Source organism: Cyprinus carpio, chromosome A15 (genome assembly GCF_018340385.1).
Source record: "Cyprinus carpio isolate SPL01 chromosome A15, ASM1834038v1, whole genome shotgun sequence".
NCBI lineage: Eukaryota > Metazoa > Chordata > Actinopteri > Cypriniformes > Cyprinidae > Cyprinus > Cyprinus carpio.
The window spans coordinates 4,242,529-4,267,304 of NC_056586.1; the positions used below are offsets into that span (position 1 = coordinate 4,242,529).

Here is a 24,776-nt window from a genome sequence, read left to right on the forward strand (position 1 = left end):
CTGTATATTTGTGTTGAACTGTTCTTCAACATTGTTGTAAATACAACTTAACCACTGATTTCCAGTTGTGTCCTATTTTGGAAGACCAAACAAAGTAGTTTCGCTTTCACAATGAAACACAGCATCTTCACAACATGGCAACACAACTTCACTACTTTGTGGGCACCAACGAGACTAAAAATTACACCTTCTTTCTTTGCGTGAACATTTGGGCGGCGTTATGCAAATCTTCCCACATATTGACGTAGATATGTGGGGGCGTGAAAGAGCCGTTTTACGTAGGCATGGTTGATGCTCTAGATCTCTTTGGATTTGAGACTTAAGTCTTTGCAACTTTACAGATCTTCTTTATGTACCAAGAGCTTGTAACATTCCAAAGAGAAAGGAAAAATTTAAATTGCATCACATGACCCCTTTAATACTATAGAAAAGCACTAAAAGTTTTTTAGTTAGAGTGTTTTCAGCTTGTGTATTTTCATATAAAAATACGGCATGCAGTTGCATCAAACAAAGGTTTAAACATCATTCAATGTAAATTGTGTTAATCGTAATTAAAAATTGCAATTACAATTTCAAGGGAATAATCGACAATTATGATTTTTGTCATAATCATGGAGCCCTAATTTGAAATAATGCACACCTGGTGGTCAATTATTCTACTTCAGGGCCGTCGCTAGGGGAGAAAGTTGGCGACGATTCTAGGGGCCCACGGCTGTCGGTGGGTCCCCAAGAATGTGATTTCAACCAAGGGGGACCAGAGCTCACAGCTACAACCTGCACCAGGGCCCTGCATAACCCAACAACAGCCCTGTTCTGCTTAGACCACAGCTGCCACACCTCAAGACATTGTTCATATGTTTTATTTCAAGACATTTGACATAAAACGCTCGTGTATAGAACTAATTTCTTATGCATCTCATCCCAAGCCTCCACTGCTAATTCCAAAAAGTAATATAAAGTGAGTAAAGAAGTAACAGGGCTCTTTGTATAGCTTACAGCATTAGCTGAGATTATTAGTTTTAAGAAATTAAGAAAATTTGTATTATAGCCTCATTGAATGGGGAAAAAGGGGGGAAAAAAGATGCAATTCGCTGTACCAAAATGTACCAAACCATAATTTTTGTGTACCATTGTACTTTTTAAAACTTTTTTATGTCAGTGATGCCTGTGATGATCATATGATTTTCTTAATGTAGCTTACACTGTGTGTCATTATAGGCTTTTTCACATTTAACAACAATTGATTATGGTTTTACAGTAGAACCAATAGTAAATATGCAATTCTGTAGGGTTCTGTAGATACTTGGAATACTTCCATTAGTCATATGAGACATGCGACTGCTTGTTATGCCATTACAGTGAAGCAGAAACCTAAATCCTGTGTGCTAGTTCCTTGCTGGAATAAAGAATGTGATGAAGCTGTAATGAATGTAGCATATAGACGAATGAGAAAATGCCTGATATTTATTAAAGCAATGGAGTATATGCATTTAAGGGCAGTAGCAAGAAGAGTTATAAAGGATACAAAAAGTAATACGCTAGGCCCTGAAACTCCAGTAAGGCAGTTGTGGTCAGCTGTACGTAAAATGTCAGGGATACATAAAAGAAGATCAATACCAGTGTTACAGAGGGGTGATGTGAAGGCAGTTTCCAATAAAAAAAAAATCAGATATGTGTGTTGATAGCTTTTAAGTAGGGCATAGGTCAGAGACTTTGGGGGTTGAGAGGTGTAGGATGAGAGATGAGCTGATGGCAGTTAATAAGTGGAAGTTGGAGAGGAGTTTAAAAAAATGATAATCCAATTAATTTGTTTTTCACTATAAAAGAATTGAAGGATGCAGTTATGTCTGGGGCAAATACTACACCGGGGAGAGATAGGGTGTCTTATGAGTTAGTTAAACATCTGGATGATATTGTACTTGCTGAAATCTAAGCTTTGTTTAAAACAGTGTGGGAAGAGGATAATTTGCCTTAGGAATGGAAACATTGTGATCCCAATTTTAAAGTCAGGTAAAGAGGCATCTGATCCTAACTTGTATCCTCCAATAACGCACACGGCAGTTCTTTGTAGGATTATGGAGAGGATGCTTACAAATAGGTTAGTATATTTTTTTCAGAAACTAAAGGACTCTTTGTTGATATTCAGAATGGTTTTATGAGTGGAAGGTCTACAATGGAAACAGATGCAGTGCTGGATCAGGATATTAAAAGAGCATTTAGCAATAAGGAAGTAGTAGTTTTCCTGGATATTGAGAAAGCATATGATTCTTTGTGGAAGGAGGGATTGATGGTTAAAAATTTAATTTAGGAGTTAGGGGAAGAATGTTTAATTGGATAAAGGATTTTTTTAATTAAAAGAACAAGTCAAGTAAAGGTTGGTAGTGTTAGTTCAAAGATTGTGGAAGTAGAGAATGGAATCCCACAGGGAATTGTTATCAGTCCAGTGTTATTTAATATGATGATATCTTTGATAAAATAGAGAGGGGATTTGGGCTTTCTTTATTTGCAGATGATGAGGCCATTTGGAAAAGAGGGCATAATGTAGGATTTGTTTAAAACAGATTCAAAGAATGTTAGTGTTGGTGGAGGAATGGGGGGACACATGGGGATTTAAAATGTCGGCATCTAAGACAAAATAAGTATATGATATTAGGTTTTAAAAGAAAGTTTCCTAATATACTGTAGGGCTGTATTTGTATGGGTCTCATTTGGAGAAGGGAAAGGCTTTTACATTTTTGGGTGTTTGGTTTGAAGAACGTATGACTTGGGCTGTACATGTAGGTAAGATAAGCATAAACTGATCTCTGAGGCAGTTCTCCCGTTCTTGCATAATACAGGACTGTATATAAAGTATTTAGTTCAAAATCTGACCTGTGGAGGGCAGTAATACGCCCAGTAGCGTCTACACTGCCGGAAAGATAGAAGAAGAAGACTGGTTACGTCTCTGTTATCCTTACTCGTAGCCATGCAAAACTGACCGCTTTACCATATTTACATTAACCTCTGACACCAGGAATGAAGACTTGGGAGTTTATGTTAACACAAGGTAAACATTTAGAGAGTTTATAATGTAAAAACTCGCGCTGGTATTGGATTGACACTTCTCCATGACGTGAATCTGTGCAGCCGGCTAACATCAGCTAGCAGATTTACTCATTCAGACACCACTATATATGTTATATCAGCTGCTATTTCGCGGTACATAGTGTAATTTAACATCTTAGACTGAGGCTTGTGCAGACTAGTGGACTGTTTTTATTTCTATAAACACGGGGTGTTATGAATGTAAACGATAGTTAGCTTGTTAGCTAACTAACAGCTAACTTAAGTAACAACACCTTCGTTTATTTACATAAACATTTAACGTTACGTTATACTTTCTAGCACTGACTAGATGTTTGATTACAACTTTTATTGAAGAGTTTGTTGTTTGGTCACATATTATTTTTTTTTTTTTTTGTAAGTATTTCTTTTATTTACGTCAGTTAAACTAACGAGTGTCTGGCAGCTACATAACTTCAGCAAAATGTTACATGTATTAACAATGTTGCTTTATATTTCAGGTCAAAATTCAGGTATTTAATTCAAATTTAAATGTCACGTGATTTCCTTGAGAATAAAGTACTTTCGTGGTACCATGGTACTTATTTCCATGAGCGCCATGGTTCTACGTTGATTCATATTAATGAACATAGAATTAAATGGTGCTAATTGTTGATGGCTTTTATTTTTACATGAAAATGATATGACACTTCACAGAATACTATATATATGTGTGTGTGTATGATATATATATAACTTTTTGTTGTAGAAACAACCATTTTGAGATGCAGCTAATGCTTTCTTAATGTGAGTGTATGTGTTACATCACAGAGTAGTATGCTGGACGTGGGAAAGTGGCCGGTGTTTGCCCTCTTGCCCCCTGAGGATCTGCAGCTCATCCGTCAAGCCTGTGTGTTCGGTAGCGCTGCAAATGAGGCTATCTACGTTACCGTCAATGATGAGGTACAGACATGCTGAAAGCTTTTAGTGGACAGATGAACTGTAAATGCGCACAGATCCTCGCTTGAAATTGTTCATTAGGTTAGGTGGAGCTCTTGCTCTCTCACACACATCAGGACTCAATGCTAAGGATGCTTCAGTAAGAATACGTTCATAATTACGAACAAATCGGTAAAATTATGAGTCGTTTTCCACAACATAAAAAAATTACACAAAAAAAAAAAGATATTTGTTCTTCAAAAAAAAAAAAAGTAAGGTTAGTGAAATCTTAATTTTAAGGATGCACAATATTTCTGAACCATATTGGTTATTGGCGAAATTACAGATTTTTTTGTTTATTGGTATCTCCATTATTACCATTCAAAGTTTAAGGTCATTACTATTTTTTTTTTTTTGATAAAGGAATACTTTTATTCAGGAGGATGCATTAAACTGATCAAAAATTAAAAACACATTTGTAATACAGTTTTATTTATTTTAATTTTTTTTTTTAAAAGACATTTGTAATAGAGATGCACCGATTGACTGGCCAGTGATTATAATCGGCTGATTTTTCGCATGACTGGCCCAGATTGGTGACCGGGCGGTCAGTCTCATGTCTTGCAGATTCCAAGCTGATCCATTTATTGGCAGCGTTGCTGGCAATGATGTCACAGACATGTGCACACTCACAGTCGCATGTAAACATGTCGTTTCGCGTGAGAATGATTCTGATTTTAATTGCATTTAATGTGATTGGCAACTGATAGTGTATTTACATCATGCCAGATGAGGCTTGCACAGCCTGAGTGAGTGTGTGAGAGAGACAGCACACACAAAGTAACTCACAGAAATGTATAGATGCATACTGCGGTAGAAAGAAAAAAAAAGGATATTTACAAAATATTATTTAGGTAAGCAACATTATACAGCCATGATGTTTCCCCGCATATAAATATCAACACGATTGCAATGTGACACCGATTTTATACAACAGTATTTCAGTAAACAAGAAGTTAAAATTAAGTGACTTAGATTTTAGACAAAATATTGACAGTTTTTATAATTCAGATCAAAGCCACAGCAGAACTGTTGTATGTCTCCGAGCAACACACAGTGGCGTTTCGTTACTGAATGAATCCATGTTTTTGAATGAATTGAGTGAGTCAATGATTCAGTGGCCCATTCATAAGGACAGTCATTTGCCTAGTTTCTGAATGAATCAGCCATTTGAATGAATTAATAAATGACTCGCTCATTAAAACAGACATTTGCCACCACCTACGGGTGGTTTAGTCATATTTAAAAGTATCATTGCATTTTTTTCAACATTTGTGTTGAAAAATTTTTTTGTAAAACATTAATCTTATAAAATTATTTATGCATTTGAAATTTTGCAGTGTAAATGCATTTATGGCACCTCAGCTTCATCAAACTGCCTGTGTAAATGCATCTAATGCCACTTCAGATGCAGCGTCTGTTTTCTCAGCAGTGGAAAGATAGAGTTTGTTAATACTAATTTCATTTGAATGGTAAGAACTCTACAGTTTCTTATTATTCTAACTGAATTAATTGAAAAAAAAAAAAAGAAGTTAATGTGAAAGATGACATATTTAATAATGTTAGAGGAAAAAAAATAGTGGGAAATGACATCTGTTTTGTTACTCATTTTAAGTTAACTATTTCTTTCTCTTTCCAGTCAAAGAGCACTTTTGAGAGTTGCTTAAGTGAGAGAAAATCTGTAACTTGGTCCAGATTGGGGGGATTTATTTCTGTTAGAAATAAATGCTGTTCTTTTCATCTTTCCATTGATCAAAGGATCTTGAAAAATAGCATAATGGTTTCCACAAAAATATTAAGCAGCATTTTCACTATTTAACTATTTTCAACATAGATGATAATAAATGTTTCTTAAACACCAATTCAGCATATTAGAATGATTTCTGAAGGATCTTGTGACACCGAAGACCAGCATAATGGCTGCTGAAAATTCATCTTTGTCTTCCCAACAATTAATTGAATTTTAAAATGTATTAAAATAGAAAACATTTATTGAAATTGTAATATAATTTCACAATATTAGTTTTTACTGTCGTTTTAAACAAATAAAAGCCTTGGTGACCATAAATATTTTTCTCCTTTAAAAAACAAATTTTACCAACCCTCAACTTTATAAACATAAAATTATGTGTGCGTATATATATATATATATATATGTGTGTGTATATATATGTGTGTGTATATATATATATGTATATATATATATATATATATATATATATATTATATATATATATATATATATTATATATATATATATATATATATGTGTGTGTGTGTGTTTACATATATATATATATATATATATATATATATATATGTGTTTACATATATATATATATATATATATATATATTTGAGCCATACTAATAGGAAAGAGACAATATATACATCCAAGCTACAATAAGAACAAATAAAGAAATAATTTTTTTGAGCCATACTAATAGGAAAGAGACAGAGTCAAAGGCAGAGTGATCTTGGGCTGGTGATAAGCAGATAGAACATGGCTATATTTAGGCCTGTAATACTAACAAAAGCCTTGTTTGTGAGGAGCTCTGGTGTATGTCCTGAGCCTGGACACCTTTTTTTCTTTCATGTTTTTTAAATATTTTACCACGATAAAACATGGACAGCACTTAAGGTACCATTTATCTTTTCAACAAAAGCTTTCTCATAAAAAAACTAATTTTATCTCATGTACATATTCTAAGTAGGGATCAAGTGCTAAACTGAAAGCACAAAGTGCCTTTAAGAATGCTGTGTAAACAGAATTGTAGTTATGTAGAAGGAGCGGTTGAGTTGAGCTTTGAGAGGCTGACTGCCGCTCATCCAATCAGATTTTAGTGACAGAACGATCTGTTCTGTAAATATACACAAATGGTCTTGATATTCCCTCAGTATTGAATGTAAGTCAATGGCATTATGAACTATAAGTAGGGCTGTCAACATGAACACATTAATTGTGCAATATATATATATATATATATATATATATATATATATTTTTTTTTTTCAGTTTAACACATTAAAAAATTTAATGCTATTAACGCAGCATCCTTTTTTTCTTGGCATCCCTTTGGCTATGAACAAGCTGTCAAGCTTGTTTATACGAATACAATTTATAGTTTATGGGAAGATTAAGTTCACTTAAATTAAAAGTTATTTTTCATATCCTATTAATGGCTAAAAATGAGGGGGGAAAGCATTTAATAGAGTAGTATAAGTATTGGTATCAATGATACTGGTCCTCATTAGTAATAGGCTACTTAGTAAAAAGATGCCATTAAAAACAGTCTTTAAAAATATACCATTTATGTTCTTTCTGCATTAATTTGGAGATTCAATTTGAAATTTTGACAGTATTAATGTATTATTAATATGCGAATACTAGTGATTACAGAAAAATGTGTGATTCTTTTTTTTTAAATCAATTGACAGGACTAACTGTAATTAAATATAATATAAATGTAATGAAAAGTTCTTGTCAAGTGTTAAACCACCTAAACTCATGTCTGCCCACAGGTATTTGCACTGGGGACGAACTGCAGTGGCTGCCTGGGGCTTGGGGACACGCAGAGCAGCATTGAACCCAGGCGAATAGACATCTTGTGTGGGAAGAAAATTGTGTCTTTGAGCTATGGCACAGGGCCACATGTAGTCATCGCCACCGCAGGTTGGACAGATTTTTTGACATGAAACAAAGGCAATTATTTGATATTTTGCTGTACCAAATCGTTTTGGTTGCGGGATGGCAATTAGAAAATCCTTAGAAATTAGAAAACCTTCTATGGTGAAAACTCATGAATATTATTATTGTTATTTTTATCACAAATATTATTGTTATATATTGTTGTGCAGCCCTAATGTCAGGGGTCAGATTGCGGGTATAAATTTAATTCATACAGTGAAGACTACACAGTGTTCTACCTGATTGTTTAATGCAATATTGTGCTTTAAATTTTGCAAATCGATAAGTCCATAGGCTTGTTCCAGTCTGGATATTCTAGATAGTACAAACTTCAAAATTAGGAAGATCAGAATTCAGATTGGATTGTGGATTGTGATTGTGTGTTATTAGATCGTGATTTTTTTTGGCCCACCACTACTGTGGTAAAACCTTCAGGAGGCCTTTTTAAAACACTTATCAGGATTAACTGAACATTTATGTAGTCTGACGACAGATGGCAAAAACTAAAATGGTCAAAGAGTCTGATTTTGAGGTTTGTAATAGGAAAAATATTCTATGCGTCACAACAAGAGTTTTGGAGAACAAAATGTTTTCATTCCTGATAAAAATCAAATGGTTCATTTTCCACAGAAGTAAAAGTTGAGTCACAGCAGATGTTTTAAGATGGTCAGCATTATGCCTGTGTCTTTGACTAAATCACTTATGTCAACTGTTCAGGTTACATTTTATACTCATCAAAGCCAGCTTTAATTTTGTTTGATATTGTTTATTTAGGCCTTGTGTATTAGATTCTAAATCTGCTTTTTCCAGTATGTTTGTCTCCTAAACAAAAACTTGAGCAAATATTTGTCATCCTCAGATCTGTATTGTGTCTCCTGTGTCTGTAGATGGAGAAGTATATTCCTGGGGTCACAATGGCTACAGTCAGCTTGGTAATGGCACCACTAACCACGGCCTTACTCCTGCCTTGGTTTCCACCAACCTCATCAGCAAGAAGGTGAAAGAGGTGGCCTGTGGCTCTCACCACACCATAGCCCTCACCACAGAGGGAGAGGTAAAAAAAAAAACAAAGAGATATGCTGGATGTTGGTTATGATTTTATCAAACAAAAATGAGGAAATGGATCTTTTTTGCTGTATCCCCCCCCCGCCTGTTCTCACAGAACAGAGCAAATCACAGAACAAAAATACAAAAAATGCCATTTCGACTTTCATCTCACCATTTCTGTTAATTTTTTTTCTTGTAAAATTTGCAATTACCTTTTTTATTTTTGTTTTATCCCATAGTTTTCATCATTATACCTGTATACATCAGTTTCTACCGTTTATTTTTTTTATTTTTTTTTATCATTATACATTTATACAACATGCAGTGTTTCCACTACAATCATTCTGCCGTGTCGGGCCGCCACACCAAAAATCATCCCCGCCACGGCTGCAGCTTCTCAGTGACATCATAGTGATGCTGCTCACATCATTCACAGTCAGGTAATTAGTGAAGAACACAGAGCAGGACTTGGGATTCCCCAGGCACGGGATTGCGGGAATTAATCTAGTCATTCCCACAGGTTCCGCCATCTCTTATAGACAGTTTCTGCGCACCCACACTCAAAGCAAACGTGCAAGCCACCTCTGAAACAGCGCACGACTACAGAATTGCGTTATGTTTTGTGCCTTATTCCGCGAAATACAAATTGGGCAAAATTACAAAATATATGGGCTATTAAGTGAATGCAAACTGTTGAGAAGCAAAACACAAACGTGTAACAGTACATTAGATCCGTGCATGAGGTCTTAAAGAGAATTAATATACCTGCTGTCTGTCATTTGTTTATTTATACAATGAAGAGTATCCAGTGTTATTTTACAGTTAAATAGATTATTCAGTTTCTCTAGTAATTCTGTACCTATATATTAGAACTGTTTACACTTCAAGCTTCAAATTAAATATGGTTTCAAAGAACAGTCAAAAGACTGTTTAACACCAAGCTCCTTCCTCCTCCTTCTTAAAGTTCAAAATATCAACGGCTGCTTATGCATATGCATTACATATGAAATTGAAATTGATCTATTAAAAAAAGTCACATAGATGGGCAATACAAATATCACAAAATATGCAAACTGTATATCAAATAACAATCACTCATAATATATAGAATATAACAATAATATAGAAAAATATTACAAATTTCTTAATGTTCATTATGGCTCTAACACAGTAGTTTGGTCGTTTACTGTAATATAAAATGTTTGATGCCAAAGAGCCCTAAATAATACAATCCCCTTTTGAGAGACACCTTCCTAAAATATAAAGGCAGCTGTATATTTTAATGGCTTTAACAGTGCAGAACCATTTTTTTTTTTTTTTTTTTGTAACATTCTACCTTAGTTTTTTAATATAATGGAAAGAAATGGAAAACTAAATTTTAGCAAGTTAATGAAAGATTCATTGTGCAATTGTTATTGAACACTTTTGACAATTTATCCTGGAAACAGGCAACTCAAATGGGTGAGTAAACCTATCTGTGTTTTAACATGTTAAACATAATAAATATTCAAGTCCTGGAGGACTTTCCAAAGAAAGAGTTTTCTCTGGACATGCAGAATAGTTCCCAACAATTTTTAGATCAAGGTTCCTGGAAATGACTAGAATTACTAGCTGGAATGTTTGGAAGTTTCCAAGTTATTTAAACATTAGTGAAGTCAATGAGGTACTTGATTAAAAAGACAGAGCAGCTGTGAATCTTACAGATGGCTGACTTACAAAATAGAGTGTTCTTGCGAAAGTCCATTGAAACTTGCCACTTAAGGCATTTCTGAACAAGTGACAGACCACGGGATAAAACTGCAGGAGACGACAGTAACATACAAAGTTTGTGAATTTTAAAGAAGGTTGACAAGACAATCATGTATTCATTAAAAAAGCATGCCATCCATGCTAACAATTTAAGACAAATCTATTCAAAAATATGTATGCAGCACAACAATTTTCAGCAGTGGTAATTTAAAAATCAGCATATTAGAATGATTTATGAAGGATCATGTGACACTGAAGACTAAAACCGTGTCTACACTGGACACGAGTGAAACTGCTCGAAAACTGATTGAGTTTACTGCTCGCATTTAACTGATGCCACGTTCTATTTATGACGTACTGACACAAAGTTCAAATGATTTGCAATAGTCACTTTGTCGCATCCAGTAGAAACAGCCTGTAGCTGTTGCGGCACGATGTGATGCGAGCGACAACGGTTCGGTGTAGACAAGGTGTAAAGTAATGGCTGCTGAAAATTCAGCTTTGCATCACATCGCAGTTGGTTGGTTGGTTACTGCGTGAAGACCAAATGGCGTTAAGCTATTACATAAATAAACTGCAAAAAGAAACGTGGACGCAATGGTACTGAGTTCAAAGGATTCAAAGCAACAAACGTGAGCAGAATCGGCGCTGAAACATATTCAGCTATGCCGTAGGTCCGACGAAGTATAAATCAGCCTTTACTCAACCCGGTGACTTTTTATGAATGGCGGTGAGAATTTGAGATTAGTAGTGCTGACATAAAATTCACAACGGTTTAAAATTGGTTTTAAAACCAATCATCCAAGTCTATGATCCAGCGGGCCGTACTAAAAGACATTGCCAGTTACCCGTCCCTGGTTTAGATGCAGTGATAAGTTTATTTAGCTTTTCCTGTCCTATACTGTAGTTGTTAAGCACTGAAATTTTTGTTTAGGAACGATAATTGGGGCTGAATTATAAGACGTTGTCCAAGGTTCTACACTTACAAATGTATTTCTGATGCTATCGATTTTCTCAGTGAAGAAATTCATTAAGTCATTAGTACTAAACTGACAAGAAATGTTCATTTAGGTTGACGTCTGATTATTTGCTAATCTAGGTACTGTACTAAATAAAAACCTTGGATTGGTTTGATTATTTGTAATTTCTATAAAAATAAGCAAAAAAATAAAAATCCTGCTATTTTGTTCTGCTAATAGCCTAATATAAACAAATTAAATAATCAAATAATCAAATGTAAAAAAAAAAAAAACTGTAATGTTCACTGTGGGAATTATATAATATATTGAATAATATAAGTTACTCAGTCAAGAACAGTGATTGTTTTTACGGTTTCTTGACAAAGACTGCAGAAGGTGTATTAGGCTGCTGTCACTTTAAGACCGAATGCACAGATCCAATATTCTGACACACATCTGATTTCTTTCTCACCTGTTTGTGTTCATTTAAGACACAAGTGCCAGTGTTTATGTGATTGCTTGCCAACACAGGCATTTTGTCACATTTATGTATGTATTCGACTGTTTAGGTGTGCATCCGAAGTCCAAATTATACTTTGGTTGTCTGTGGATTTAAAGGAACACTCCACAGTTTTACCGTTTTCGAATTTGAACTATACTCTCATTCTGGCGTAATAATCAAGGAACTTTGCTGCTGTACCATGGGTGCAGCAGGCACAATGATATTACGCAGCGCCTTTGCCAGTTACTTAAATAATTATTACCATTTTTTTTTTCGTCCTTTCCTGTCATGTTCATAGGTGTATGCTTGGGGATACAACAACTCTGGGCAGGTGGGCTCTGGATCCACGGCCAACCAGCCCACCCCACGCAGGGTCAGCAGCTGCCTGCAGAATAAGGTGGTGGTCAACATTGCCTGTGGACAGCTCTGCTCTATGGCCGTCCTGGACAATGGAGAGGTGAGTTTAAATTAACAATAAGAGTTTAATCAAGAACTACAGAAGACAATCAAATAAAAAAATAATCAAATCAATTATTAAAGATATGTTATGTTTTCACAAGTAATCCCATGTATTACTTGTTGGATTGGCCACCAAATAAAGAAAATACATTTATGAGAATGTATACATGTGTCAGGGGGCATGATTAATTGTGTGATTTATTGTGTGTGTTTTAAATAATTATTTGCACTAAAATAATGTGTTAAAAAACCTCAGAAACCTGTTATTAACATGAGGAAATGTTGAAATGCTGTCGTGATATGATATTTGGTTCTCACTGTTTTGAGATGCGGCACTGATTGTAACTGTCTCAATTGTCAGCTTTTGTCAAGCAATTGTTGTGCCTTATAATGGCTTCAACACTCCTCAGTGATTATTTTCACACTAAATGTTCATAGTGTTTCCTTTCAGGAAGTTTAACTATCTCATGTTTTCATAGTAAGATGAGAATTGTACAGTCATGGCCAAAAGTTTTGGCAGTGACATCAATTTTGTGTTTTGCAAAGAAAAACATTGATAAGCATATCATAAGTTTTAAAGGCTTTTATTGGCAAAAAATATAATTTCAGTATTTATAGTGTTGACCTTTGTTCTTCATGACCTCTGCAGTTCGCTCTGTTATGCTGGATATTAGCTTCTGGACCAAATCCTGACTGATGGCGATCCATTCTTGCCTTATTAGTTCTCAGAGTTGATCACAATTTGTGGGCTTCTGCTTGTCCACTCGCCTTTTGATGACTGACCACAGGTTCTCTGTGGGATTGAGATCCAGGGAGTTGCCTGGTCACGGATCCATAATTTCAATGTAATGATCTTCGAGCCGCTTCTTTATCACTCTTGCTTTGTGACATGGTGCTCCATCATGCTGGAAAATGCACGGATCATCACCAGATTGCTCATGGATTGTTGGAAGAAGTCGCTCTTGCAGGATGTTTTGATACCATTCTTTATTCATGACAGTGTTTTTGGGCAGAATTATACTCCCTTGGTTGAAAAGCAACCCCACAAATGGATGGTCTCAGGATACTTCACTGTTGGCACAACACAGGACTCATGGTAACGTTTACCTTTTCTTCTCTGAACAATCGATTTTCCAGATGTCCCAAACAGTCGGAAGGGAGCATCATCAGAGAAAATAACTTTACACCAGTCTTCTGCTGTCCAATCCTTGTACTTCCTACAGAATTTCAGTCTGTCCTTGACGTTTTTCTTGGAGAGAAATGGCTTCTTTGCCTCCCTTCCTGACACCAGGCCATTGTCCAAAAGTCTTGTGCATACAGATGCTCTCACACCAACCTGCTGCCATTCCTGAGCAAGCTCTGCACTGGTGGAGACACTATTCCGTAGCTGACTCTTCAGGAGGAGACATCCTGATGCTTGCTGGACACCCTGGGATGTCCTGAAGACTTCTTCACTGCAGTCGAACCTCTCTCCTTGAAGCTCTTGATGATCCGGTAAATGGTTCTTTCAGGTGCAATATTCTTTGTAGCAATTTCCTTGCATGTGAGGTCATTTTGATGCAAAGTGATGATGGCTGCATGTGTTGCTTTGGAGGTAACCATTGCTAACATGAACACAATGATTAGAAGTGCTTCTTCCCTCCTTTTATAGCAATCAATTTGCTCTTACAATCTAATTATGTGATATGATAGCGATTTTACTGGACTAGTACTCATTCACACTTTCACATGTGCTGCTGATATGATTAGTCAGTTAATGTTAGCTGGTCATTTTGTGTCAGGATCAAAAAACTGTGAAATTTTTCAGCCAGTGAAGCTTTTAGCTCTTATTTAAAATGCATCTGATCACTCTACACAGTAAGCTAGAAACAATGTGAATGAACACCACAAAAGCTGAAGCAGCAAACTTGGCAGAACACGATTTATGTCACTGCCAAAACTTTTGGCCATGACTGTAGTAGTAGTAGTAGTAGTTGTGTTTTTTTTCTTTTTTGGTGTAATTATTGTTGCTGTAACCAGCACTTGGTTTATCTCAAGGCTCTGTGTTGACAGACATACGGCTGGGGTTATAACTGCAATGGGCAGCTTGGTTTGGGCAACAATGGCAACCAGCAAACTCCCTGCCGGATCGCCGCCTTACAGGGAATCAACATCATACAGGTAACAAACAAAGACTTCTGGGTATTAATCAGTAGGATGTGGTGGTCTTCTGAAATGAGGTGGCTTCTGTGAGAAAGGCTTTGGTGACAGGTTTACTTTGGAGCGAACAATACATTGTATATATTACAATATAATATTATGTTCATATTAACACACATACAGTATTTTTTAAACCCAAGTCACATCATGTCCAGGTCTCAATTTTATGTATACTTTTTTTTTTTTTTTTTAACATTGAAGAATAATTAATACAGTGTAATGCAGTAAAATGTATTAATACAGTGAAATGCAGTGTTATTTTATTAATATGTATATACTATTGTAGTATATATTGTTTTGAATTAGCTTTTATTTTTTTAATTTTAGGTTTTTACTTTTAATCATAAAATAAAAAATCAGGGCTTTTGTTTTGTGCTTTTGTCAGTTTTTATTAGTTGTTTTGTAAATGTCTGTTTAACTTTATTTGTTTTATTAATTTTAGTAATTCAACTTGAACTTTATTTAATTTAGTTAAAACTACATGAGTAGTCAAATACTACTCGCATTTATCTCAATTACCCCGCATTATTGAAAACATTCAGTTGCAGAATAAATTTATCCTAGATGACAGATATGCCAGCAAATAACGTGTTTCTGTCAGCCCTTGACGGTCTCATTTTTTTACAGGTTGCTTGTGGATACGCACACACACTGGCTCTTACAGACGAAGGATTTGTTTACTCTTGGGGTGCAAACTCATATGGGCAGCTGGGTACTGGCAACAAAAGCAACCAGGCTGTGCCCACCCTCATCAATATGGACAAGGAGAGGTAAGATTCAAATCGTAGCCTCCCACCTGACTGAACTGAAATGGAGGAAAATAATTTGTCATCTCACCTGGTTTTCTGTGCATTTGAATACATGTGGGTAACATTTTGGACATACTGGAATTCATACCCTTAGTTTTTTTCATGCATTTCTAGAACATTTACCAAAAACAATGAAACTGAGGAAAAAGTGGGTCAAGTGAAGTATGTAGTCTACAGATGTCACTTCACCAGAAACTCAGTTGTGGGAAACTGAAAGAACTCTTCACAGACAGTTAGGAATAGAAAAATTTTTTTAGTTGTAACCATTTGAACTAAGGTTAAAACACTAAAGATAGTCTATATTGGCTTATCTATAATTTTTTAATGGAACAGAACATGGTCCACAGTTTTACAATGGCATTTGAAAATACTAATTTACATTTTTTCATTTTTTAAATGATATATGAAAAAAAGAAAATACATTATCACATAACATTCTACCCTTAGACCAGGGGTCAAAGGATCATTTAAGAAATTAATTGATGAAAAATGCAACTAGAATTTCCTGTGACAGACTGTTACAGTGTCTTTTGTAACTGGTAGTTAGCTGTTACTCTGTGATAAATCCTGTAGTAGGACGGTCATTAACAAAAAGCCACATTTGTGTGGCGGTGTCCGGGTTTTACACTGGATAAATTAATAACGAAGAGTAGTGAAACGTAATCTGGGAAGTATCTTCATTCACTTGCAGCTTAGACCACCTTGCTAAAACACACATGTGGGAGATGCGGAATGGATAAAACGAGTCAAAAATATAAGAGGAGTTGAATAAGCCCATTAATGGCTTGTTTGAGTAATGCTCTTGACGAACTGTTTTGTTTCCTCTTTCCATATTGTGAATAATAAATGTGTATCATTTTAAAGCCTAACTTATTGTAATTATTTGATGTGGCATATTCACGTACTAAACTGCATTTTTTTTAAAATGTGTGCATGCCAGAGGTACGCTATTACGTCGTGTGCAGAGTGATTAAGCTAGCTGGTGAGAGAAAATGGCACTATCATAGAGTCTAAAGAGGAGAGTTGACAGGGAAAATAGGGCATACAAAGAAGAATGGAAAGACAACTATGAGTTCATCCTACCTAGTTTTGTGAATGCAAAGTCGGTGTGTCTTATCTGCAACAAAGTTGTCACTGTTTGCAAAGAATACAATAGACTCAAAAGACTTATTGCTCTCACTTCATCTCAAAATAAAAATTTACTGCAAAAACGTTGTCGAAATCGAAGGCAAAATCACTAAAGACGAAGTGATTGTGAGTAATTGTCGCTGTAGGTAAAGCAGAGCTATTTCAGAACCAGCTGCTAAATAATCTGACTGCGGCCGTGGGCCAGATATTATTGCTGGCCGCCTGTTGCCGACCACTGCCCTAGACAATAAGTCTTCATGTAGATTATAGATTCATCAGACTATAAGTCAGTAACTTTATATAGATTAAAATACATATTAAACTTAAAGGGATACTTCCACCCCCCTCAACCCCCTAAAATAAAAATTTTGTCATTAATCACTTACCCCCATGTCATTCCAAATTCTCCAAAATGGCGCTACAGTGATGCGGAGAGACACAGAGGAGACAAATTGGTGAATAAAGTTATATTTGTTGTCTTTGCGTACAAAAAGTTTTCTTGTAGCTTCGTATCGGTGCTGTTGAACCACTGATGGAAGATGGACTATTCTGACGATGTCTTTCATACTTTTCTGGACCTTGACAGTGTAATTTACTTGGCAGTCAAAAGGACAGTCCCGAGCCTCCCGGTTTTTATCCAAAATATCTTAAATTGTGTGCCGAAGACAAACAAAGCGTTTACATGTTTGAAATGACATGGGGGTAAGTGATTAATGACAAAATTTTCATTTAGGGGTGGAGTAACCCTTTAAAATAAAAAAAATAAAAAATAGATATATGTATACTACTAGGTTCTAATAGAAGGTAGAGGTTCATTATAAAAATAGTCATATTTTACAAGGTTTCACAGCTGTTACTATTTGTCGACACCATCAGATATTTAATTTGATATTAAATTCATTAAAAGTGACAGTAAAGTAGTGTGTTGCAATAAAAAATATCATATCGAGCTCACAGTAAAATTTATGTCGATAAGGATGACAAGCTCTGGACATTTTTACTTAATATGGATTAATCTAACAGCCTATCACATAGCAGAACTAAATGTGACAGCAGCCAGTCAGTGCATGTTGCTAATAAGTCTGCATGTTCTGCTTGTCTCTGTGTAAATTAATGGTGTATTTTGGTCTAGTACACAAACTGAGATAATAAAGTGTTTTTATTATCTCAGTATATGAAGACATATGAACTCAAGAACTTCATCTCCAGAGCTCCTTTGTGAAAAGCTTGTGAAGCTTGTTTAACTCTGTTTCATTTGAGAAAAACAGTATATTGTCACCACATAGACCCTCTGCCATCGATGAGCTTTGGATGCCTTACACATTGTCACGATTTTGTGGTTTGCCCTTCTTCAGACCACTGTTGATGAGTTTTCACAAATGCTGACCAGGAGCCTCACTGTTTCAGAGATGCTCTGACACAGCTGTCTGGCCACAACAGCTTGGCTCTTGTCAAAGTCACTCAGATCTTTATTCCTACCCATTTCTCCTGCACTAATACATTGACTACTTGAATGGGTTTTTCATTTACCATATAAATTACCCAGACCTTCAAATGATCTAGTCAGGAGATGATTAAAAAAAAATCACTTCACTTATGTTTATAATGTTTTGGCTCATTAGAGTTTATGTGTGTGAGAACATAGATGAAGCAGAAAGTTACACCAAAACATAATTCAACTTGTTTAGATGAATCTAAAATAGTTATTCAGTAAATAAACCTTTATTTATTTTCAATTCTGTAGACTATTGTTTCTGTAGTTCTTCCCAGTACTAAAGATTGTTTTTTCTTTTGAATACATGTTTCATCATAATCAATTAATTACTGTATTTGGTGGGTTGTTTACTGTTGTTTCCTGCCAGTTTTACTGTTTACTAATCAAAAATGGAATTTATATTTTAGATTGATCAACAGCATCTGTGTCACTCATTTGTCTCCTACAGAATGGTGGAGGTTGCTGCATGTCACACCAGTCACACATCAGTGGCGAAAACACAGAGTGGTCAGGTGCTGATGTGGGGTCAGTGTCGGGGTCAGGCTGTGGCCTACCCTCACCTCACACACTTCACCAGCACTGATGATGTTTTCGCCTGCTTCGCCACACCAGCGGTCACCTGGCATCTCCTGTCTGTGGGTAAGAGCATTATTCTGGCTACTTTTTCAGCAGCCTTGTTTTATGAAGTATATCTTCAACTGACTTTGAGATTATTCAGGAAAAAAAAAACAAGACTTCATAGCTACTGAAATGAAATGAGGGAGTGAATTAGTACAACGAGCTATGATTTACTGGAAATAAGGAGAAGGGTATAACTGAAGCCTGGAGATCTCCAAATGGGGGTGGAAACTCCAAAATGGGGTGGGAGCTCCAAGACAGGGTGTGGCTTTCTCACATTGACAGACAGAAACTTGACATGCATGCATGATTTGATTTCCCAAAACAGTTCAATGCAATTGAATTTACATCACTGCCCCTTCCTACCCTGCGAAGCTCGAGCATATATTTTCTGTAAGATTAATTCAACTTTATGCAAGAATAGGTGTTGATTTACTAACACTGATGTGGAGACTCTTTCTTTGATTTTCAGTGTGTATTTCATGGTAGTTTTTCTAAGAATGGTATTGAGACCGCAGACAATGAAAACACTGCGAGCATCACATGTTAGAAATTGTTGGTCTGCTACACAAACTCAATCAACAATTGTGAATTTTCACTGGTATTTAAAATCTTAACAACATAGCAACCCTATTTCCAACAAAATATACTTAATTGCCATCATGAAAAAAAGTTAATAAATTAAGACTGGTCATATCGCTCATCTCTCTGGGGTGGGCCAAAGGTTCTTAAAGCTGGACCAAATTTGGTAATAATTAAGAGCAACTCAAAATCAATATTTTACTGTAAAATGTGACTTTCTATGGGGCAAAATATAATTTTACTGTAATTTGTACAATACTTCTTGGTGCAATACAATAATGACAAAACATTACTTTTGTTTTTACACTTGGAAACCAGAGGTGGACAGTAGTGAAGTTTTTTTACTTTACTCAAGTAAATTTAAAAAGTATATGTAGTTTATTAGAGTGTTTTTCTTTGGAAAACTTTACTTCACTACATTCCAAAGCATAATGTCATAAATTTTACTGCACTGCATTTCATAAATTAAAGTTGTTGTTTTTGTTTTTTTACCTTTAATACTTATAAAATACTAAATAAAAATGTAGTACTTTGTTGTACTCAAGTAAATCTTTGAATTACTTTTAATTGAGTAAAAGAAAGTAATAGATTTCTAATGTAATTAAGTATTAAATGGTTTTTAATATGAAACGTATTGCAGTAAAAAGTACAATGTTATGCTTTGAATTAAAGTTTTCTAAAGAAAAGCACTGACACTTAAATTACTGAAACATAAAAAGTACTTTTACAGCAGAGTAAAAATAATTCACTACTGTTCGCCTCTGCCCTACTGCTTCACTATGAGAGAATGTTGTTTTAAACAAATGTATTATTTTTGGGCTCTTTTCTGCTCATTAGATGGAGATGACTACCTGACTGTTGCCCAGTCGCTAAAGCGAGAGTTCGACAGCCCAGAAATCTCTGACTTAAAGTTCCTGGTTGATGGGAAGTGTATTCACGTGCACAAAGCCCTTCTTAAAATCAGGTAAACTGAAACCTGCAATCAAGTTACATCATCTCTAAAGACCTTGTCTCAGTTTATAGCCCTATTTTGTGTATATAAAGTAAAAATGGTTTAAAGCCTTATTCCAGTATGGATTAAATTCATTATTTTCCTCAAAATTCTACAAACAATACCCCATAATGACAGTGTGAAAGAAGAAACAAACATTTAATTTGTATGTTTGTTTTATTATATTTAGTTAGTGATATTGCTTGTAATTTATTTCTTCTTGTTTTGTTACTGACTATTTACTTGTTTTAGTGATGTTTGAACTTTATATTATGTAGGCTAGTGTTACTTTTTGCTGCTGTATCTTTAAAAACAGAATCGAGGTGTGTGAAATTTCACTGGTCGTAACAAGTTAGTGCTGAGGCCAGTGAAAATTTTGGCTGAACAAGTAAAAATCTGATCCACTGCCCTGGACTAAGAATATTGTGTTGTAACAACATACATATACTTCATATTTGTGAACAAAGGATTCTTCTGAGCTAAAAGCTGGTTAAAAACATTATAATTACAATAAAAAGAACTTTAAATAAAAACAAAGAAATAATGAATAGCATTAAAAATAATTATCATTTTGTGGTTGTTGATAGGTGTGAGCATTTCCGAGCATTGCTGAACGAGACTGATGAAGAGACCATAGAGATTCATCAGTTCTCTTTTCTGGTGTATCGCGCATTTCTGGAGTACCTGTATACTGATACCATCAACCTCCCACCTGAGGATGCCATTGGTAAACTGCACCGTTCATGACTGAAAGATCACTGTAACATCCATTATCTGGGCTGTTTTTTTTTTTATTATTGTTTTTTTAAATCCACAAATATATACCTGTTTGAAATAGATATAGATAGAGTCCAACATGACACATCGAAAAAATTAAGTACACTGTAGAGCAGCACTTGAATATAAAAATGTCTGATTGATGTTGGTTGATGTTTATGATCCTATGATCACTGAATTGTAAAGGTCTTCTGGATTTGTCCACGTACTACCGTGAAAGCCGTCTGAAAAGACTCTGCCAGGAGACCATCAAGAGAGGCATCACAGAGGAGAACGCTATAACACTGCTTTCAGCTGCTGTTAAGTATGAAGCACAGGTGAGGATGCACACTCACACATTCAGTCATCCATTCAGTTAAATACAGGTCCTGTTCCAAATGTTAGTGAGATTAACATTAGCTTGTTGCTAAGCTAACAACTAAATACTTAAATAAAATATATATGAAGACGTGAAATACACAAGAAACTTAACTAAGATAATACCAAGCTAACGACTTAATACACTAATAGAAATGCAAAGAATAATCATAATTCATTCAGCAGAATTAGATGTTAGTGTATTGCTAAGCTAACGACTTCATACTCTAAAAAGCAAAAAAATTACATTAAGCACACAGGAGACATGACCAGCATTCATGGTTGATTTACTTGATTTTGATGTTATCAAATTGCTGCAGTACAGTTTGATGTTAACATATTACTAAGCTAATGACTTAATACTCTAAAAAGTAGGAAAAGACGAGCATAAATATTAGGTGAAATAGCTTATATAATACACATATAGTAATACATGTTGCTAAGCTAATGACTTTTTTTATACTCTAATAAGATTCCCTAATAACCAGTATTTGTCCAAGACAAGTATTGGTTAATATAGCTCACCTGAAGCTCAGAGAAGACTTGACTAACATTCACAGTTTGATGGTAGCATATTGCTAAGCTAATGACTCAGTACTCAGAGAGTGTGTTCACCGGGCCAGATTCACAATTTCTTTTTTTTTTTTTTTAACTGCTATTTTTTTACTTTCTATGATTATGTTAATCTGCAGGCAGCACCAAAAAGATGGGGTATTTTTCATTTAGTTGATCAGGGACTCTTAAGCAGGAGCCTCCATACAAACAGATAACACTAACGCTTATCATTTTCTTCCTAATGGAAAACAAGATATTCTGAAAATATTTGAGGACTTAAGAATTTTTCAAGAATTGCACTTAAAACCATTCTTATGAACTTCTTATGAACTCTTATGATTTTTATGAATCTGGCCGCAGAAAACCAAAAGAGTGACCTCTGACTTTAAACTGACTTGGGTCCACACCAAAGGATCTATTGTGACTTCTACTGTAACTAAAGACAGCACACATAACATGTCTAAAAATGCTGTCTAGGTAGGCAGCTCACTATGTTTTGGAACAGATCCCTAAACGTGCATACATTTGTGGTTTCATATATTATTATCTAGGTCTTTGGTGGTGGTTCTCTTTCTCTTTGAATCAGTCCGTTCACTCTTCATATACAGGATCTGGAAGAGTTCTGTTTCAAGTTTTGCGTTAACCACCTGACAGCTGTCACTCAGACACAGGCCTTCGCTGAGATGGACCATGATCTTCTGAAGAACTTCATCAGCAAAGCCAGCCGCTACGGGGCCTTCAAGAACTAACAGAAAGATATAGTCGAAGGAGGTATTCTGCTTTGGCTCTGCAACATCCAGGCAAGTTATCTCAAATACTTCAGATGTGGAGTTAGAAGAGCCAAATTCCTGTGGTTCGAGTGTGAAGAAGTGGGTAAGGCCACTGCACTGGTTGTCTTCTGGGTCCCAGTGCCTTTAAATTACATGGCCATCTGAAGCCCTGTTTAAGCAGAAGAATTCAAGACTGGATTCAAAGGGACCAGACAAGTCTGAAAAGATTGTATTGAAATGGCTAAACAAAAAGAAACACCTCTGAGGTGCTTTATGAGCAAGGGATTCATCTGTGCATAAGCAAAAGGGAAGACCATCGCATGTAGGAGATGGTTGATGGAGAAGGAGTTGCTTTTCTGTTACTGAACCATTGTTTTTGGTCAGGACCATATTAATTTGCAATATAGTTCCAGTCTTTAAATATATAACAGATTAGAAAGTTCCAGTCAGCCAAACAGGTGGTCCATCTCAAATACATCCAATTATTGTCATGATGGCCTTTATAAAGCAGGCCAACAGCCGAACCTCCTGTGCGGTTTCAAATATAAACCTGTCATAGGATATCATGATTTCATTGTTTTTTTATTTTTTTGTTGTTGTTTTTTTCATGCATCAGAAGAAACTTTACACAGTAATATGTCATCATATAGTGGTATAGCATTATTTTTAAATGTAGTATCAAGTGGCTTCAATTTAATTTACAGATCCAACTTATGTCATATACTTTTGATATGTTTGCACTCTTTGTGTGTAAAAGTATTATTTTGAATATGTCAAAAAGGTCAATGTCATATTTTTATAAGCACTAACACGAATGTTCGGGTGAATCTCACAAAAACTCTCAGAGGAACAGTCCAGACCGTATTCCACCCCATAATGAAAAGAGAGCGAAAGAAAAAACACAATGCAGGATATTTTAATTTCCTCCAATTCCCATTACTGTAGGAAAGTAATAATATTAATAATAAACAATGCAAATATATATGTACACACACACATCAACATATTAATTTGTTAAAAAAATATTAAAATCAAATTAATTTTATTTTAGCAAGATGTTATTGATTTATGAATTAATACATTTTTGTTTTATTTTTAATTTGGGGTAAAATATGAGCCGGACATTTCTTCAGTGCTTTTGTTCCTGCAGGCTGTGTAGTTGGGAAATGGTGCCGTCTGGTGGTGTTGATGCAAAACTAATCATGTACCCATATTGTGTATTGATGTCTTTCCATTGACAGCAAAATACTTTCTATTACCCACAATTTATCCAGATTCCAGACAGATATTTTTTTATCACTTATTATAGCCTCCGCCAACCAACCTAATCTTGAAAAAGCACTTGAAACAATGTGTGTGTATGTGTGTGTGTTCAGGTGTTTACAGTTAGTTAAGAGGTGTTAAACAATATACCTGACATCAGAGATAGCTTTCACTCTCTCTCACAATGTCACAATGTCTTCTTGATGGTCAGCTGCTACAATCTACAGTCTGTTCATACTTGTTTACACAGTCTGTTCTGTTGTAGATATTTCTACATGATTTCCTTCTTTAGGAACCCCATAAATGAGGGTCAGGAGTGATAACCCTGCCTGATTGCCAAGAGAGGGTCTGTTAAATGTCCCCCAGTGGTCATATTATGAATGGGGACTTAAATAATTTAACACTTGAATAATCTGTTTTAAGATGATACCAAAATTCTTGTTTTCCATTGAGCAAATGTCATACAGCACTTTTTGAATATTTAAATAAATGTCCTGTATGTTAAAGCTATTGTGTTTTGGAAAAGTTATTATTACAATTATAATATTGCAATATAAATATTGCAGTTTTTTTTTTTTCTCCACTTGCATAATTTTCACATTTTTATGTAATAAAGTATCAATTCATTATTATGTATCATAGTGGCTGTATATAATTTATTTCAATATTTGATTTTGTTTACTGAACATTTTTAAAGTCGTGTGAACAGCAGGCATTACTAACAGGGCATGTTGTCACATTATACATTTAAAATTTTTAAATAGCCTACTATTTAAAGTGCAATACG

General features: G+C 35.2%; 1 protein-coding gene across 1 annotated transcript; it reads left to right on the top strand.

Annotated features, from left to right (window-relative positions):
* The first annotated feature begins 2,889 nt into the window (after positions 1 to 2,889).
* rcbtb2 (regulator of chromosome condensation (RCC1) and BTB (POZ) domain containing protein 2) lies at positions 2,890 to 24,495 on the top strand. Its single transcript, XM_042770813.1, has 12 exons — positions 2,890 to 3,046; positions 3,874 to 4,005; positions 7,564 to 7,714; positions 8,617 to 8,783; positions 12,285 to 12,443; positions 14,498 to 14,605; positions 15,272 to 15,414; positions 18,525 to 18,715; positions 20,114 to 20,240; positions 20,855 to 20,994; positions 21,231 to 21,361; positions 22,565 to 24,495. The coding sequence occupies exons 2-12, from the start codon at positions 3,880 to 3,882 to the stop codon at positions 22,703 to 22,705; spliced, it is 1,584 nt and encodes a 527-aa protein (XP_042626747.1). The 5' UTR covers positions 2,890 to 3,046; positions 3,874 to 3,879; the 3' UTR covers positions 22,706 to 24,495.
* Positions 24,496 to 24,776: the final 281 nt, after the last annotated feature.